The following is a 17,884-nucleotide window of genomic DNA, read 5'->3' as shown; positions in this document are numbered from 1 at the left end:
CCTTGGAGATGTACCAGTTCAGTTTCTCCACACAGCATGTATTCAGTTTTTGTCCGACTCAGTCTTATGCCTCTGCTCTTCAGTGCAGATCCCAATCTTTTTACAGAGTATGGGATATTTCCACATACCCATATTTTATGGCACTCCATTCAAGCTTATCCACCAGACCGCCTGGTGGCCATGATCATCAAGGCGTCAAGTCTATATGGTCTGACACGGTGGTTAGCCAGTTCAAGTCCTGTTCATGGGAAAAAAATGTTCACCATCAGAATGTTGGCTGGTTGGGTAGGAGAGATGGTGATATACAATTTCTAATCACTAGATTGCATGCCAAAAGCTTGTTTCAGTTCCAAACCTCTTCACAATGTTCACGTGGAGTGAGGGAGTATGACACTGTTGATGTTGATGGTGCTTTGTTCCTCAGATGGGGATGTTGAGCCTTGGCAGACCCCTTGGAGTCAAAATAGGAGCAGGCTATGTGTTGATACTAAGTTTGCTCTCTCCCTACATCATCATCATCACCATGCTACATCCATATGTGCAGGTCACCCAGGGGGGTCAAAAAGAAAGTCCTGCACCAGGCGAACAGAACATGTCTTCGTACCCCACCGGAACTAAAAATAGTAGTAGTAACAACAACAACAATAATAATAACAACATTGTGAGAGGAATCTTGGGATCAAAGTACAGAAATGGAATCCATCAAAAGAGATCCAACAAGGAAGTCTACGGCAAAATAGAGAAAATTACTGACGCAATCAGAAAAAGACAGACACAATTTTACGGTCATCTGAAAAGAATGGACGGAAGAAAGTTAACTAAAGAAATCTTTCACTTTTTTAATTCAAACCCCAAAACCACAATTCCCTGGTTTAGGAATACCAAAGAAGACCTGCAAATGCTACATATCTCAGCTGAAGTCGCCCTTAACAGAGATCGATTCCGCAAGAAAATATTGACGAACGGGCTAAACCAAAGAGAAGACACGGACAGAGGAGTGTAAGCAGGCCCACTCACAAAAAATGAGGGAAATTTGGGCTCTAAAGAAGGCCAAGTTCAGTGTCAAATGCAACAAGACTTAACGTGGTCCTTGATGGCCCCAGCAAATTATATACATATATCATAAATAAGCTTATTTGTCTACATGTCATTCCATGCCATCTTTCCAATGATCACTTGAAACAAACCACTTAGTGGAGCATCTTGTCTGCCTTCTCCCAAGTCATCGTCTAGAACAAATTGTGCTGCTTTCCTGTGGATATTTTTCCAGTTCTCAAATCGGTAATCCTGGTGTGGGTCTCATATACTGGAACTATACTCTAACTGGGATCTTACCCATGACTTACACAACAGCAAGCTGATGATAAAGGACCCATGGTTAATGAACTGTCAGTCCATTGTTGTAAGGATGTAACTAAATTCAAAGACACACTGGGGACAGATTATAGATTATACTGTATTGATTTTACATTCCATCAACCACCTTTACGTTTATCAGAGGTGTCAACATGGTGGTATTTTGTCTTGCTGGATGTATTTTAGGTGTCGGTAGATTTATCAACAAGATACTGTCTTTTCTGTGCACCTTCAAATGCCATTGGAATGACCCACAATTGAATTCACTATCATGAACTCTATAGCTAGAGCTCTACCATCTGAGCCTCCCAGCTCGGCTACTCTTTTAAGTCAAGACCTACTAACTGAAAGACCCTTTTTATTCAAAATAGAGAAAAGCAGTTGTTTTGCAGTTATAACGTGCCACATTGACCTGTAATATTGTATGTTTCAGCACATAGCCCACCGAGCAGTGAGCCATCGGACACAAACGTGCTCTTCACTTTCGTGGCTCCTCCAGTACGACCACTTCCCAACAGCCCTGTATTCTGGAGAGGTCACCTGCTACATGCACAGGAGGAAGGAGGTACAATTTACTAATCATAATTTTCTCTGACCTGGGTGCTTCATCTCCTTTTGACTTCATCTCTCCACCACTCCTTATCCAGTCCACTCTGCTGTACAGTCTATTGTTGTTCTTAACCTAGTCCCTAGTCCACCTCCATAGTGTAGGCCTGATAGTTTGCTCAATTAGCTGCATCCTCGGAGGCACAAGTTTGTTTTTCCCGGTACTACCAGATATCTAAGATTGGCAGGAGAGCTGAAGGTACATGCAGCTAACCTCCATTAGAGGTGTGCCTGAAAAGAGCTACACCACCTCAAGGAATATTAAGACACGAGTTTACTTTTTCTAGTCAATGCATCGTCACGTAAACACTAGAATTCAGCAATACTTGCTGGTAGTGATGTGAGAATTGTGTGGGAGTTAACAGCACCTGTTTGGTTGATTACTCAAATAGAACAGTCCGAGAAGGCATAGTATAAATTTGAATTGAACTTCACAAAGTGATTCATTAACTCTAATATAGCAAGTACAGTCGAAACCGTTTGTTGCGACATTGCTTTTAACTTTTACATAAAATCAGCTTCATGGTCCATATCGCACTTCAATAGATTCACAATTATTTATTTATTTTCCACCTAGTCGGTACAATTATTGCTTAAGGCAATTTTTAATGGTTAAAAGTGGTACATGTTTCGTATATTATCAACATCTTCAGCCACATAACACTGTTTAGAAGAAAAATATATAAATTGACAAAGTAATGCTTTAGAGGAAGCGTCCTTAAAATTAACAAACAAATAACTCAAGAGAAAATATATAAATTATTTCTACAATAGAAAACAGTCATCAAGTAAACACTTGTACAATATTCCATAGAGAATATGTCCTAATAAATATTCTTTTCTTAATAATTCATGAAGAAAGGTCAATTTATAAATTAAAAATTATACAAGTAATTGTCGAAATGAAGAAATCCAGATATCACAGTGTGGCTCTTATTATTAATGCAGATGAAAATATAACAAATTCCTATTTGTCAATTCTTATTAAGCCTGCTTTCCTTTGGAGCAGTAACTCCTGTCATTCTTTCACAGTTTTGCATCTGGTGTAATATTGATGATGCGTTCTTCCTTGTTCTTGCACCTGAGGAGGTGGAGGAGCGGGGGATATAGGTGTGTCAAGAACTTCCTTGCTGTCACCTATAGCTTCAACTGAGGAGGAATAAGTTGTAGGGCTATCTGTAGGTGGAGAAATTCCAATTCTTTTTTCGTGATCTTTCTCAAGCATTTTCAAATATACTAGAATTTGATAATATAATGGATTCTTATATTCTACAGCCTCATTAAGGTTATCATTTTTCTTTAAAAGTTGGTCTAGATGAATGTATAGATTTTCATATGTGTTCATTAAGCTGCCCTTTTTTGATTTGTTTTTTTTATGATGGTCAGATCTTGTTCTATGTTGGTAAATTTATGACCTGTGGCAGTCATGTGTGATCCCATAGCTAAGAACTATGTTTTTCAGCATTCACATGTTCCAAATATCTAACTTTAAAATTGCGACCAGATTGTCCTATGTATGTATTCTTGCATTCAAAGCATGTGAGTTTATATATTCCCGAATCAAAAAATTTATCTTCTTCCGAGAGATTTATTGTATCATGGTTGAAAATACTATGGTTCATGTTGTTATTGGTGGAAAATGCAATTTTGAAATTTTTTCTCTTAAATACGTATGTGTTTGGATTATTATATGTGAACTTGATGTATTTTTCAGTTTTACTAGGTTTGATTGCTAATTTAGATTGTTGCTTCTCCGAAAATTTATTAATTATTTTATCAATCATGTTATTGTTGAAACCATTCAAGAGGGCTTGTTGTTGGATAAACAACAGTTCTTTATTGCTTTCAGATTTGGATAAAGGAATACTAAGCGCTCTGTTAACGTAACTATAAATATGCTGATCTTTCCTGTGCCTCAGGGTGTAACGAGTTGTTCTTGATAGTGGTCAGTGTGAAAGTGGATTTTCTGTGTATTTTGAAAGAAAGTCCTTTTTCTTCTCTCGTTGTGACTATGTCCAGAAAATTCAGTGATCTTTCTACTTCTTCTTCTAAAGTGAATTTTATATTGGAATCCAAATTATTCAATATATTTAAAACTTTATTGCTATCGGTGAGTCTGTTATCTATTATAGCGTAAACATCGTCCACATAACGTGTCCAAAAATCCAAACCCTCTATTTGATTAATAATTTTTGTGTGTTCCAAATAGTCTAAGTATATATTAGCCAATATTCCTGATGCTGGGGCTCCCATTGAGAGTCCTCTTTGTTGGTAAATTTTATTATTAAACGTAAAATAATTTTGATATAACACAAATTTTAAAACATTAATAAAATCTTCAATTTCTGGTATGCTTACTAATTTGTTCTTCATTAAATTCTTCTTAATGATTCTGATAGTGTCTTCTATTGGAATGTTTGTATACATGTTGGTTATGTCAAACGAACATGTCGTGTGAGATGATCCAAGTTTAAAATCTTTAACTAGATTGCAAAAATCCACTGGGTTTGTGATAGGTGTTTTACAATGAAATACGTATTTACTTGATAAGAAATTATGTATAAATCTAGAAGTTTTATAAATGGGGCTATTTTTTAAATTTATGATAGGTCTAATCGGTTCTCCCTGTTTATGTAATTTCGGCAGTGCTCTCGCAGTCGGGAGTCTAGGGTTCATATTTATTAATATTTGCACATCATGTTCATTAAACAAGAAAGGCGTGCTTTTTAATAGTTTTTAAGATCCCTCTGAATACGTGATGTCGGGTCTTTATCAACTGTACTATAAGGAATTGTTATTAAAAAATGTTTCTGTTTTTTCAATATAAGCATTTCTATCTAGGGCTACAACTGTTCCTCCTTTATCTGCTTTTGTGATAATTAAGTTATTTAGCTTGATTTTTGTTTCAAGTTATTAACCACCTTGTTGGTGCCTAGACTAGTACTGATATGGATTTTTTGATATCTAAGGAAAGGAAAGAAATTAAAATAAGAAATAGAAAAGTGAAAATGGTAAGGTAAGTACTAATAGTCTCATATTCTAAGAGTATGTATATATACCACTATCCTCCTTTTAAAGTACTAAAACAAAATTATATTTGTTACCTAGCAACCAAAATTTTATTCCTTGAATAACAACAATTGTGAACTATACTACATCTTTTTAACCTCAAGATCAGCAAGAGTGCTCAAGAACCTCTACATGAACTTCTATTTTTAATTCAAGAAAAGTGTCATAAGTGCTACCATTGTGTTAACTTCTTGCCATTTTTTTTTTTTGTGTAGGCTGATGAAGACATGGACAGATGTCAAAACTGGTCCCTTAATAAATTAAATATTTTGCTACATTGATTCGTGCAACAGTGTTATTGTATTGAAAAGGTGGAACATTTTTCCTTTTTTTAACATTGTTACTATTAGTTCAATACAGATCAGTTATGAAGTTTTTAACTTTAAATAGTATTCCTTTATCCAAATCTGAAAGGAATAAAGAACTGTTGTTTATCCAACAACAAGCCCTCTTGAATGGTTTCAACAATAACATGATTGATAAAATGATTAATAAATTTTTGGAGAAGCAACAATCTAAATTAGCAATCAAACCTAGTAAAACTGAAAAATACATCAAGATCACATATAATAATCCAAACATATACGTAATAACAAATTTATTTAAGAGAAAAAATTTCAAACTTACATTTTCCACCAATAACAACATGAAACATAGAATTTTCAACCATGATACAATAAATCTCTCAGGAAAAGATAAATTTTTGATTCGGGAATATATAAACTCACATGCTTTGAATGCAAGAACACATACATAGGACAATCTGGTCGCAATTTTAAAGTTAGATATTTGGAACATGTGAATGCTGAAAAACATAGAAGATTCTCAGCTATGGGATCACACATGACTGCCACAGGTCATAAATTTACCAACATAGAACAAGATCTGACCATCATAAAAAAATCAAAAAAGGGCAGCTTAATGAACACATATGAAAATCTATACATTCATCTAGACCAACTTTTAAAGAAAAATGATAACCTTAATGAGGCTGTAGAATATAAGAATCCATTATATTATCAAATTCTAGTATATTTGAAAATGCTTGAGAAAGATCACAAAAAAAGAATTGGAATTTCTCCACCTACAGATAACCCTACAACTTATTCCTCCTCAGTTGAAGCTATAGGTGACAGCAAGGAAGTTCTTGACACACCTATATCCTCCGCTCCTCCACCTCCTCAGGTGCAAGAACAAGGAAGAACACATCATCAATATTACACAAAACTGTGGAAGAATGACAGGAGTTACTGTTCCAAAGGAAAGCAGGCTTAATAAGAATTGACAACTAGGAATTAGTTATATTTTCATCTGCATTAATAATAAGAGCCACACTGTGATATCTGGATTTCTTCATTTCGACAATTACTTATAAATTGTATAATTTTTAATTTATAAATTGACCTTTTTTCATGAATTATTAAGAAAAGAATATTCATTAGGACATATTCTCTATGGAATATTGTACAAGTGTTTCCTTGATGACTGATTTCTATTGTAGAAATAATTTATATATTTTCTCTTGAGTTATTTGTTTGTTTTAATGTTGTCAATCTTATGTTAATTTTAAGGACACTTCCTCTAAAGCATTACTTTGTCAATTTATATATTTTTCTTCTAAACAGTGTTATGTGGCTGAAGATGTTGATAATATACGAAACATGTACCACTTTTAACCATTAAAAATTTCCTTAAGCAATCATTGTATCGACTAGGTGGAAAATAAATACTTAATTGTGATTCGCTTTTAATGACGTATTGGATATAACGATGAAATCTATCAGTCCTGTCTTAATCCTCATAAAACCTGTGTTTAAAAACTCATTTAATACGATGTCACTGAGTACGACATATCATATAAAAGGATGTATTTTGATCACATTTTAGGAGAAATTTATTGGCTACAACATCAGTAGTGGCAATAAGGACCCCGCAGACCCCGCGGGGTGGGAGGAATGACGGTTTCTTAATTCAGTAGCTCAAGAGTGATTTTACATATTGATAAAGCTACAGCACATAACACAGTATTGTTTGTATTACAGAGGATTATTCCTAACTTAGGCCGTTGTAGGGCAGAGCTTCTCTTATCAATTGGAGTATGGTAGTTATTTCTGAAAGAATGTGGGTTTCTCAACCTGTTCCAAAAATAACCACCCCTTGCTGCCACTCACAAAAATCAACAAGGCTTTTGAAGAAATTAGCCAGTTCTGAGAACCCAGTAGTCAGTGAATATGCAATAACAAAGACATCCTCTTTATCTAAACTCTAAATACTGAAGTTTCGAGCCTATTTATAACTCTCGGCAGTCAGTGTAGCTAAGTAAGTGTACGATTCACGATTGACTTGTAAATAGTAGTAATTCTATGGTCCTTGGAACGAGGTTATTCCTTAATATTGTAATCAGCATATTTTGGTTGCTATAATAAAAAATAAAAAAAAGAGAGAGAACGTGTGTGTGTGTGTGTGTGTGTGTGTGTGTGTGTGTGTGTGTGTGTGTGTGTGTGTGTGTGTGTGTGCACCGTATATAGGTGTATTACTTTAATTCCTTTGAATCTGGACACTAAATTGTGTACCATTATTATTATTATTATTATTATTATTATTATTATTATTATTATTATTATCGTCGTCGTTGATGTTCATTGTAGTAATATACAGCCTTGTACTATGAAATAAAGTTGTAACTTTCCTTATGAGGAAATGAGGGGCCCATTTTCAATTATTGCGGGGTGCCCCGAACTTCTTAGCGTCACTACTGTATAACGTCCAAAATTGATTTTTGTTTGTTACGTATTTGGGGGATTGCTGACAGCAATGTAACACTTATTACTGTAGATTTCAAATCAGTCTGTCTGTTAAATAGTCAATCAAGGCAAGCATCACTGTAAAGACTTCGCAAAGTAAAAGGAAAGTGTTTAGTATAGCAATTAGAACATGGGAAAACAACCATCAGCATTGCGAAGGATTTGTGTGCATCACAATGAACAATTTCTAGAATTTGGAAAGACGGAGAGAAAACACAGTCTCTTTTGAAGAAAATTCTTTCAAAATCAATATTCAAGAATCAATGGATAAATGGATCTGTTCTTTAAGCAAAAGCTGATGAAATTCCTAGCAGTACCACTCCACAAATACTGTATTGTAAATACATTACTTCTTTCAGTTATGATTTTTGAAGTTTTAACTTAATTCTGTTAACTAACCATGTACCTACTGTAAGTGTGCTGCCTAAAACTTACAGACCGGGCGAGTTGGCCATGCGGTTAGGGGCACGCGGCTGTGAGCTTGCATCCAGGAGATAGTGGGTTCGAATCCCACTATCGGCAGCTCTGAAGATGGTTTTCCATCGTTTTCCATTTTCACACCAGGCAAATGCTGGACTGTACCTTAATTAAGGCCACAGTTGCTTCCTTCCAACTTCTAGGCCTTTCCTCTCCCATCATTTCCATAAGACCTATCTGTGTCAGTGCGACGTAAAGCAACTAGCAAAAAAAAATGTACAGATATGACATTTTTAGCAACCCAATAAACCAGTTTGTGCATCTATTGGCTAAAACGATGGTTGATTGGTGGTCCCTTCGGGGACATTATAACTCATTTCTACTGTATTTCAATGGCCATTGAAATAGAAGTGGTTTAGACGACTGCTGAAGTTGAGATTGGTAGACCAGATCACTAATGAAGAGATACCTACTGAATTGAGATGGTGAGAAGAAAACTTCTTCCTGGCCTTTTTCCTAATTTTCTGGGGATGGCGCTATATTTTGCACTAGGCTGAGTTTTTAGGCCGGATGCTCTTCCTGATGCCAATCCTGTGTGGAGGGATATATTCATTACTGAATGTTCCTATGGTGATTGGTAGTGCAGTGTATTGCGTGTGAAAGAAGATGTGTATTAAGACAATCACAAACACTCAATTTTTTTGAAATTCTGCCTGAAGTACAGACAAAACTCTTATTTATATACCATAAATTTGTCACTTTTTCCCCCTTTTCATTGCCTATTTAGTCAGGCTCCTTGGCTGAATGGTCACCATAGCAGCCTTTGGTTCAGAGGGCCCAGGGTTTGATTGCTGGCTGGATTGGGTATTTTAATCTTAAATGGTTAACTCTTCTGGCCCGGGTACTGCATGTTTGCGCTGTCCCACACATCTCTGCAACTTTTACACTGCACACATACAATTGCACGTGTTTTCCCATACAGGGCAGATGCTGCCCACCCTCATCCAAGAATCTACCTTACAAGGACTGCACCAGACTAGCAATAGCCACACAAAATTATTAAATTTATTAACTACTTAGATTGTCAAAGTTCCACAATTACTGAGTTCATGAGGTTCTTGATGTCGCAAACCCTTCAAATAAAGGAACAAGAACAACTATGAATAGAATGCCTTGACTTAACACCTTCCATAGTGTTCTGACTTTTCTGTACTGGTAAATCTCAGATTTACTGCTGTTGTCCATGTTTGACTATGCTGCATGTATTTTACCTTTGTTTGAAACAGTAAAAGCATTCAATAGAAAGTAGCAGCTGTTAACAAAGTTTTTCTGTCCTCAGTGCTTTATCCAACTGTGCACTTTGTGGAGCACCACAGCGACGAGTTACCAAGCAGCCCACATCCAAACTCAGATGACTTTCTGCATCAAGGTAAATATCCTGATTAGATTCAATGGATGAAATTACTCACTTCACCAAAATACAGTAGATTGCTCAGGGCTCTCTATCTTTAAATACTTAGCATATCACCCCAGTGTGGCCATGGGCTTATCAATTGAAATGTCGCACCTCCCTAAGGTGCTGGCTACTACACCACTGCAAGCCTCCTTTGTAGTATAACGCAGTGACAGGACACTAATGATAAATGATAATCTCAACAGTGCACTCGTCAGCAGTGTCTTGAAGACGTATGGCATTCCAACCAATGAGACCACTCCCCAACTGGGGCGAAATGCTGGATATTTCAAACTGACAAGCCTGAACAATCAATTTCACTGAACTGATGTACTCAATTGGTGACTCAAATTATGGTAACTTAGTAGGAGTTTAAGTTTTGATTTTTGAAAATTATTCTCCCAAAGGGGATTTCTATATGTAACAGTGTTCAAAATTCATGAAAAGTGTAACCATCAGACACCTATCAACTAATACATTCAAAGGTGGTGATTGCAATGGTTGGGTCCTGTTTGTCGAATGAAGAGCACTCAACTCAACAAATGCTAGAGATTTGAAGAGAATCAACTCCCTTAAAATGTGATGGTGGAGAATGCTCCATATACCTGAGACCGCATTACACACAAATAAGTCCACTCTGGGGGAATTTAACATCAAAACCAGGCTGTCAATAATATACAGACAATGAATTCTCCAGTTCTTGGACCTTATAGTTTGAATTGGAGAGAACGTAGAAAAGTTCATCACAGGAAATGTCCCTGGCAAGAAATAGCATGGATATTCTTCTACACAATAATAATAATAATAATCATATGGCCTCAGCTACCGTGTGCAGACATTTCAATTTGACGCCATCTGGCTGTCTGCTCGTCAATTTCGACTTTCCGTTTTACTCTAGGCCCCCACTAGATGGCAGACCGAGTAAACCGAAACTCTCTTGGGCGTCTGTGGCTGAGATTTAATGAATTTTGTCAGGTAAACACCAAATGTGTCACCAGAGATCTTTTACATGCCGACATCGTACGACATGGAGTGTCGAATGGACTTTTTTCCGCCCTTCAAAAATCCGACTACCTCTGCCGGGTTTGAACCCGCTATCTTGGGATCTGGAGGCCGACACTCTACCGCTGATCCACAATGATCAAGCACCATAAAACAAGTAACTGGGACATTCCTCATAAAGGCTTGCATCTGGCTCAGAACCACAAAAAATGGAGAAATACGTAGCAATTTCTGCAGGTATCATAATCTTCGGTATTGAGGAAATCATTAGAAATAGATTACAACCAAATTAGTGATTAGGTACCTTAGCTGTCACTGGTTGGATATTCCAATCTAGTCTAGCACTGTTAAAACAATCCATCTAAACATATGTCACTAGAAATATGCTAGGCAACACCTCAGAAAATTAAAGGAAATACAAAATATTTTTAAAAATGATCCATACAATACAGTACTTTTAACACGGCATAGCTACTCTTTTAAATGAGATGGGGTCTGTCCTCAAGAGTCATATTTCATCTACATCCATTGTTCCTGCTTTCAAGCTCCATCAGGAATAATGGCATTAACACTTGCTGAGGGGTCATCTTAACAGATCTTGTCTGGATGAAGGAAATGCTGGATAAGAAGAAAGCCAGATAAACACAAGAAAAAAAAGAAGAGATATAGGTGAGAGAACTTTAGCAACACAAGGAGAAAAGGTTCCCAATGAGTCATTATAAGTCATGGAAAAAAAAAAGTGAAATCAAATCATTATATATATACAGGGAGAGAGAAAGAGAGAGAGAGAGAGAGAGCGATTGGAACACGTCTCATCTTTGTTGCTCATTCTTCCTACACTGACCTGTCATTGCATTCATTTTTGTGCTCCTATCTCTCTACATGACATGATTTGACTCTTGTTTGTTTGTTTGTTTGTTTGTTTCTAACCCACTGTGGTTAGGAAATAAATCCATGGTATCCCCTGCCTATTGTAAAGAGCTAACTAAAACAGGCTCCTGGGCTCTTAGCTCAGGGAGCGTTAGTTGGCAACCATGGGGCCCCTAGCTGAGCCTGTTATCATTGTATGTTTCACCAATAGGAAAAGTCCTCTCACTTTTAATTACTGTATGGATGGAGTGGAAGTACCTCATGGAGATCGCTGTAAGTACATAGGTGTTAATATAAGGAAAGATCTTCATAGAGGTAATCACATAAAAGGGATTGTAAATAAAGGTTATGAATATCTTCATATGGTTATGAAGGTATTGAGGGGATGTAATAAGGATGTAAAGGAGAAGATATTTAAGTGACTGGTGAGACCCCAATTAGAGTATGGTTCCTGTATATGGGACCCACACTAGGATTACTAGATTTGAAAACTGGAAAGGATCCAAAGGAAAGCAGCACTATTTGTTCTGAGTTGTTTCTGAAAAAGAGTGGCATTATGAAAATATTTCATACTTTGGGCTGGGAACACTTTCAGGAGATAGCTGCTTGTCTAAGTGGTTTGTTCTGAGCTGCCAATGGAGAGATCGCATGGAATAATATTAGTAGATGAATAAGCCTGAATGGAGTTTTAAAAAGTAGGAAAGATGAGAGCATGATATTGAAATGCATGAGGACAAATTGGGGCAAATATTAATTTATAGGAAGAGGATTTAGGGACTGGAATGATTTACTAAAAGAAATGTTTGATAAATATCTAAATTCTTTGAAACCATTTAAAAAGGACTAGGTAAATAACTGATAGGGAAACTGCCATGAGGATGACAAGTCTAAATACAAATCAGCGGTGAGTGATTGAACCACTGATGCAGTATGTTCCATACTCTGTTGTCTACCTTGCTGTCATATTTCCTAGCAGTAGGTAGTAATATGCAAGTATTCAGCCGATCCTCAACAGGTCCACCATCAGCGGTCATCGGTAGAGCCCTGCGCAAATATACAAAATATTAACCGCATCTGCTCTGCATCCGCACTTCCTTCATCCGCACCCACATCCGCAAATGGTTATCTGCGGATATTGTTAATATTTAACTACAGTATATTACACCCAAGGTATTGATACGGATAGATCGGTTAACATAATACAATAGGCCTGATACCTGGCACCAGATCCCCTACAATCACAGGTTTATGAGAGATTTTCTCTTGCGACAACTACCAACGTATTGACCTTTGTTTCTTTCTTCTATGAATTGCGGGCAGGAGCCAGCTAGGCTTAGGTCAGATTTACAGCTTTATGGTCTGAAGGCTCTTTATATATAACCATTCTCCCATACCACTGTTAAGGTTCGCCTAACCATAAACAAAAATAAGAGTATACCTGAGTGAAAATCAATAAACTTCATTATTTATAATTTATTAGCAAAATTATCCGCACTTCCATACAGTTTGCATCTAAGACGGTAACTTCGTGGATATCCATGGATAAAGGGCTCTAGTCATAGGTAGCATGGATGTTACTGAAAAGTCGTAGTAGGAAAACAAATGGGGTAGTTTCTCGTTGCTTTCCTCACTGTGCCAGACAGTGCAGTTACATGTCAGTCTACCAAACCTAACAAACCCACCAAAATAGAGATACCAGCTGACCCTATGAACAACACTTTCACGCCATTCATCACACCAGCTGGTTGCATAACAAATGGTAGTGTTAGTAATACTGTTACGTTCACATTGTTAAACCCAGGGATGAGACAGAGACAGAAAAACGAAAGTAACAAACTCTATCTATCCCATACCAGGAGACATAGTGGACTCAGTACATTCCATCTCACCAGAGATGGGTCTAAGCAGACCATAAAATCTACAACAACATATTTTGTAAGAATATTACTTTACATGCAAATCAAGCAGGAATATTATTTCTTCTGAAATGTACAGCACTACATAAGTAATGATAAGGAAATAAATGTTTGAAGAATATTGGTACTGACCAGAGGATAATGGTGACATGGTATTTTTAATAATGCTGTTTAATTGTAATCAAAGAAATACTGATGTGCTATAATATTCCCCTAAAAGTGTTTCATTCACATGTCGATACCTAGTAAAACAAGCACTAACTCATTGGCTCCTTCTTATAGAACCATTCCATGCGCACTTGTTGAGGACCAGAAGCTGTCACACACAACTATTCCATAGGAATTCCTAAATGTACTTAGTTCATATGATGAACCATAGGGCACTTCTGTTTTATTCTAAATATATTTATTCTAAATCATATACACCTTTTCAAGTTCAAAGGAAGATATATAAAATATATTGTAAGTGAAGATCAATATTCGTGTATTTGTAAACAAATATGGTAAAGATCCCAGAATTTTGTTCTGGAGGAGTTCCTTTTAAGTTCCTAGTTGTATCACCTTTCAGTTCACTTCTAAATACTGAATTTTCAAATTAACACCCACGTACAATTGTTTGTAAATTATTAAATCATAAATAAATTGCTCATTCCAGGTCTGTACAAGGAAGTAAAAAATATCAAACCACCTGGTGAACATCCTCCAGCAAAATCCAGTCAATCAACCTGTTACATCTTACTGGGCTTTAAGAGTCTAGAGAAGAACTTCCACCAGGTAAAATTCAACCAGAAAATGTACTACAGTATATCCTATCTAAGAGAAAATTAAGGTCACGGCTTATGGCTCCTCCCAGTTATTTCTGGAGTTGCTGGAGCTTCATTGGCTCATCTGTGGTTTTGTATGGGGTTGCTAACACCATGATTTTTCAGGTGGAAATTCCTACCTAGGATCCACTGGGATTGAACTTCAGTCATCTGGGTGGGAAATCAGCAGCTAAGCCACTGAAACCATTGCACCCATCATTATTTTCATACTATTTTGTGTTAGGTTTCATGTTCCTATCTCTCTTCATATGACATGAGCTAAGCCTTTGGCTAATTATGACCCCTAGTTCCAGATAATAATAATAATAATAATAATAATAATAATAATAATAATAATAATAATAATAATAATAATAATAATAATAATAATCATCCTAGTATGTCCTCTATTGGCGCAGGACCTGCTGCTCAACACGCCGAACTCTGCATGGTTTTCCAGTGTGCTATCAGGATCTAGAAGAGAATAATACATCTTTCTGTATCCCGTTGTGTCAGTGTTTCATGGACCAGGAGATATCAACTGTCAGATGGGGTGAGATGAAGTGCAGTCTTCATCCCAGATGTTTCTTTGTAGGATAAGACATGACTATATCAACTGAGGCAGGATTCACACATTTTGTGAAGAATTGGAGCAACACCCAAGATTTTCGATATGTTAATTTGTTATATTTGAAGCCATATCTTTTCATCGAAACCGACTTTCAACCTATTAGGTCGTGTTACATCGGGAGGTTGTGGGTTCGGATCCCACTGGTGTCTGGTTGACCTAATAGGCTGAAAGTCGGTTTCGATTACAAAGCGGTCGTGAAAATTCAATATTCATATCTTTCCAGTTTTGACTCAGTTTATATCTATTTGTTTCTTCAGTCTCTTGGTACTAATTTGTGAATAAATATGTTTAGAAACTACCTGAAAAAGAAAGCATATGATAACAGAATTGTACCAAAAAATAAAAAACAATAAAAAATATAATGACATGTTTAGTTCTTGAAAGAACAGAGTGAGATTCTATCAAATCACACTTGATTAGAAATGCATAAATATTTATGTTTAAATCCTTAAATAGTTGAAACTTGGAAGTTACCTTAATGAAGTCCTCCAACAGTGTTTCCTCATTCCTTTCTAGTCCATCGCTTGTAACGGTATCCTCAGTAGGGGAAGGTACAGGTACAAATTCAGTGTCTTTGGCCTCCTGACAGCCACTTTGTGAGGAGAAACTACAGCTAAGTGCAGACGTACTGGTCTTAGCCGCAGCAACATTTTGTGTTGTATTAGTTTTAAAAAATTAGTTTTGGCACCTTACTTAATAAAGCCTCATTCACTAACTCACTTTCCTTGTACAGCTTTCTCCTTTGCGCCCCTGACAACTTTTTTGACATAATTCTTGAGTTTTCCACTAACTGCTATCGCTATGCACTTCAGAACAGCGTCACTGGCATGAGTCCAGCTGGCGAGGATAATAACAAAGTAATAGGTATCTTGGTTCTTTAGTTAGCACTGACTGTGAAACTCTTCTAGATTTCTACACTCAGATTAATGTGGCTTGGACAAGTAGGTGGAAAACTACTGGATCTCTCTGCAATCACCAGATGCCCACCCACTGTAAGTCCAGAGTCTACTGTTGTTCTGTACAGTTCAGAATCCTTCCCAGTGACAGTCATACAGGAAGAATCCTCCTCCTCCTCCTCCTCCTCCTCCTCCTCCTCCTCCTCCTCCTCCTCCTCCTCCTCCTCCTCCTCCTCCTCCTCCTCCTGAATCCTCTACCCTTTGACAGGGCATGGTGGCATTCATGATTTCACAGCCCTGATTTCATTTCGCCAAATCTGGTGGTCTGTTCCTATAAGTGTTGCCTCATGGATATATTTCCCTACCATAAGCTGCAACTGATCCACCCATCTGATGGGATGTCTTCCCCGCGATCTCTTGCCATCAATCTTTCCTTCCACCACATACTTCTCCAGAGTCCCTCTTCCTCTGGCAATGTGTTCGGTGTTCAGTCCAAGAAATTTGGAGAATGCATCAGTAAACCCACATCTCAAAGCATTTTCCTATTGCACTGATCAACAAAAACCGACTCTTGGTGGATATCCTGGTATCCATCAAGCATTTTAAGACAACTGAGACTTGTTGTTTCAAAATATGCAAACTACTTGTTTCTGCCACCCATCATTCCTCAGATATAGGACATCAGTAATTTAGATATCGTCCCTGCTCTGGCAAACTAGCGAAACTGACAAACTAAGGAATTTGTAGTTCTGAAGTTCTGGTCTAGATTTTGTTATTTATATATTGTCTACCCTCTGACAAAGTCTCACATCTGCAGCTCATTCTGTATGCCTAACACATAAAACCAATAATTAAATATAAAAATTGATTTGACATGAGTAATCACAACTTCTTTCAGCTCTCCTAACCTTTTGACAATTTTCAAATTCGTTAGTTTGCCAGAGCAGGGACGATATGTTCAACATTGTATCAAGGAAAACAACTCACAGATAGAAGTTTCACTTGAACACTGGTTGATTACATGGAGTACTAATGAACATAGCTTTAGTTAAGATTAGTACAAATACACCACGTGGCACTTATTGGATTTGTCTGTTGCACAATCGCACACATAGCAAAACAGATCTGGTGAATTTATGAAACTTCTGGACACCATAATATCCACTATCACTGACAATAAAAAGAAGCAAATAATTTTGTATAGAAATAACAAAAAACAGTGAAAACAATTTTCGATGAATGCTGTTCCATGAAAAATTAAACTTTGTCAAAGTCTTCAAAAGCTGACATGGTAGAGCAAAAGTTTTCAGATTTAAAATCAGCATGAGAAACTGCACTAGAAACAGTAAACATCCTGTTAGATATCTACCCCTTCTAAATCAGTGTTATCTGCTTGTTTGAATGTCTATGTCTCAGCTGAATAGGTGGCAATGGGGAATATGAGAGAGTTGTGTGTTCTTTGTAACAGTACGGTCCTTCCATACCCTACTCATATTTGTGGTAGCTGCCCTGGTCATGTCCGTTCTTCTTTTGATTTCATCGGAAGACCCTCCTGTATTGGAAATCATGCAGCCCAAGTAGACAAATGACAAAATAATAACCCATTCCTTTAGAATGCAAATTCAAATTTTAAAAAGCTTAATTTTATTTCTCAATCAGGTAATGGTGAACACATGGCGAGACTGGACAGCTGCACGCTACATCTATATGTACCTGCCCGATGAGCTGGGACTTGCACGAATCAGCCTGTTCCAGAGCCTGTCAACTCCCAGCCCCTCGGTCTTCACCTACGTAGTGTTGGTGGAGTGCCGGAGTGTCAACACTGTACAACAGCAGGTAAGACCTTTCAAACAGACACTTACTCCTTTACCTTAAAGAGCCTTACCATTTTACTAGCATTTGGGTGAATTCATATTCATCAATATTTATAATAATAAAACAATTTCAGTACCGTATACTGACAAATTTATGAAACTAGTTCAGGTGCAACTATATTATTTACTACAATTTTCAGACTGAATCCCTTCCCCATGCTTAGTTCATGTTCTTTACATTCCACCA

General features: G+C 37.0%; 1 protein-coding gene across 1 annotated transcript in view; it reads left to right on the top strand.

Annotated features, from left to right (window-relative positions):
• Positions 1-17,884, top strand: part of LOC136863308 (uncharacterized) — a 154,086-nt gene that overhangs the window by 119,895 nt on the left and 16,307 nt on the right. Inside the window, exons 2-5 of the mRNA XM_067139698.2 lie at positions 1,790-1,921; positions 9,592-9,681; positions 14,149-14,267; positions 17,483-17,659. Of these exons, the coding sequence (XP_066995799.1) occupies positions 1,790-1,921; positions 9,592-9,681; positions 14,149-14,267; positions 17,483-17,659 (518 nt within the window). The remainder of the gene's footprint in view (positions 1-1,789; positions 1,922-9,591; positions 9,682-14,148; positions 14,268-17,482; positions 17,660-17,884) is intronic.

This window comes from Anabrus simplex, chromosome 1 (assembly GCF_040414725.1).
Source record: "Anabrus simplex isolate iqAnaSimp1 chromosome 1, ASM4041472v1, whole genome shotgun sequence".
Lineage (NCBI taxonomy): Eukaryota > Metazoa > Arthropoda > Insecta > Orthoptera > Tettigoniidae > Anabrus > Anabrus simplex.
This window is presented reverse-complemented; position numbering and strand designations above follow the sequence as displayed.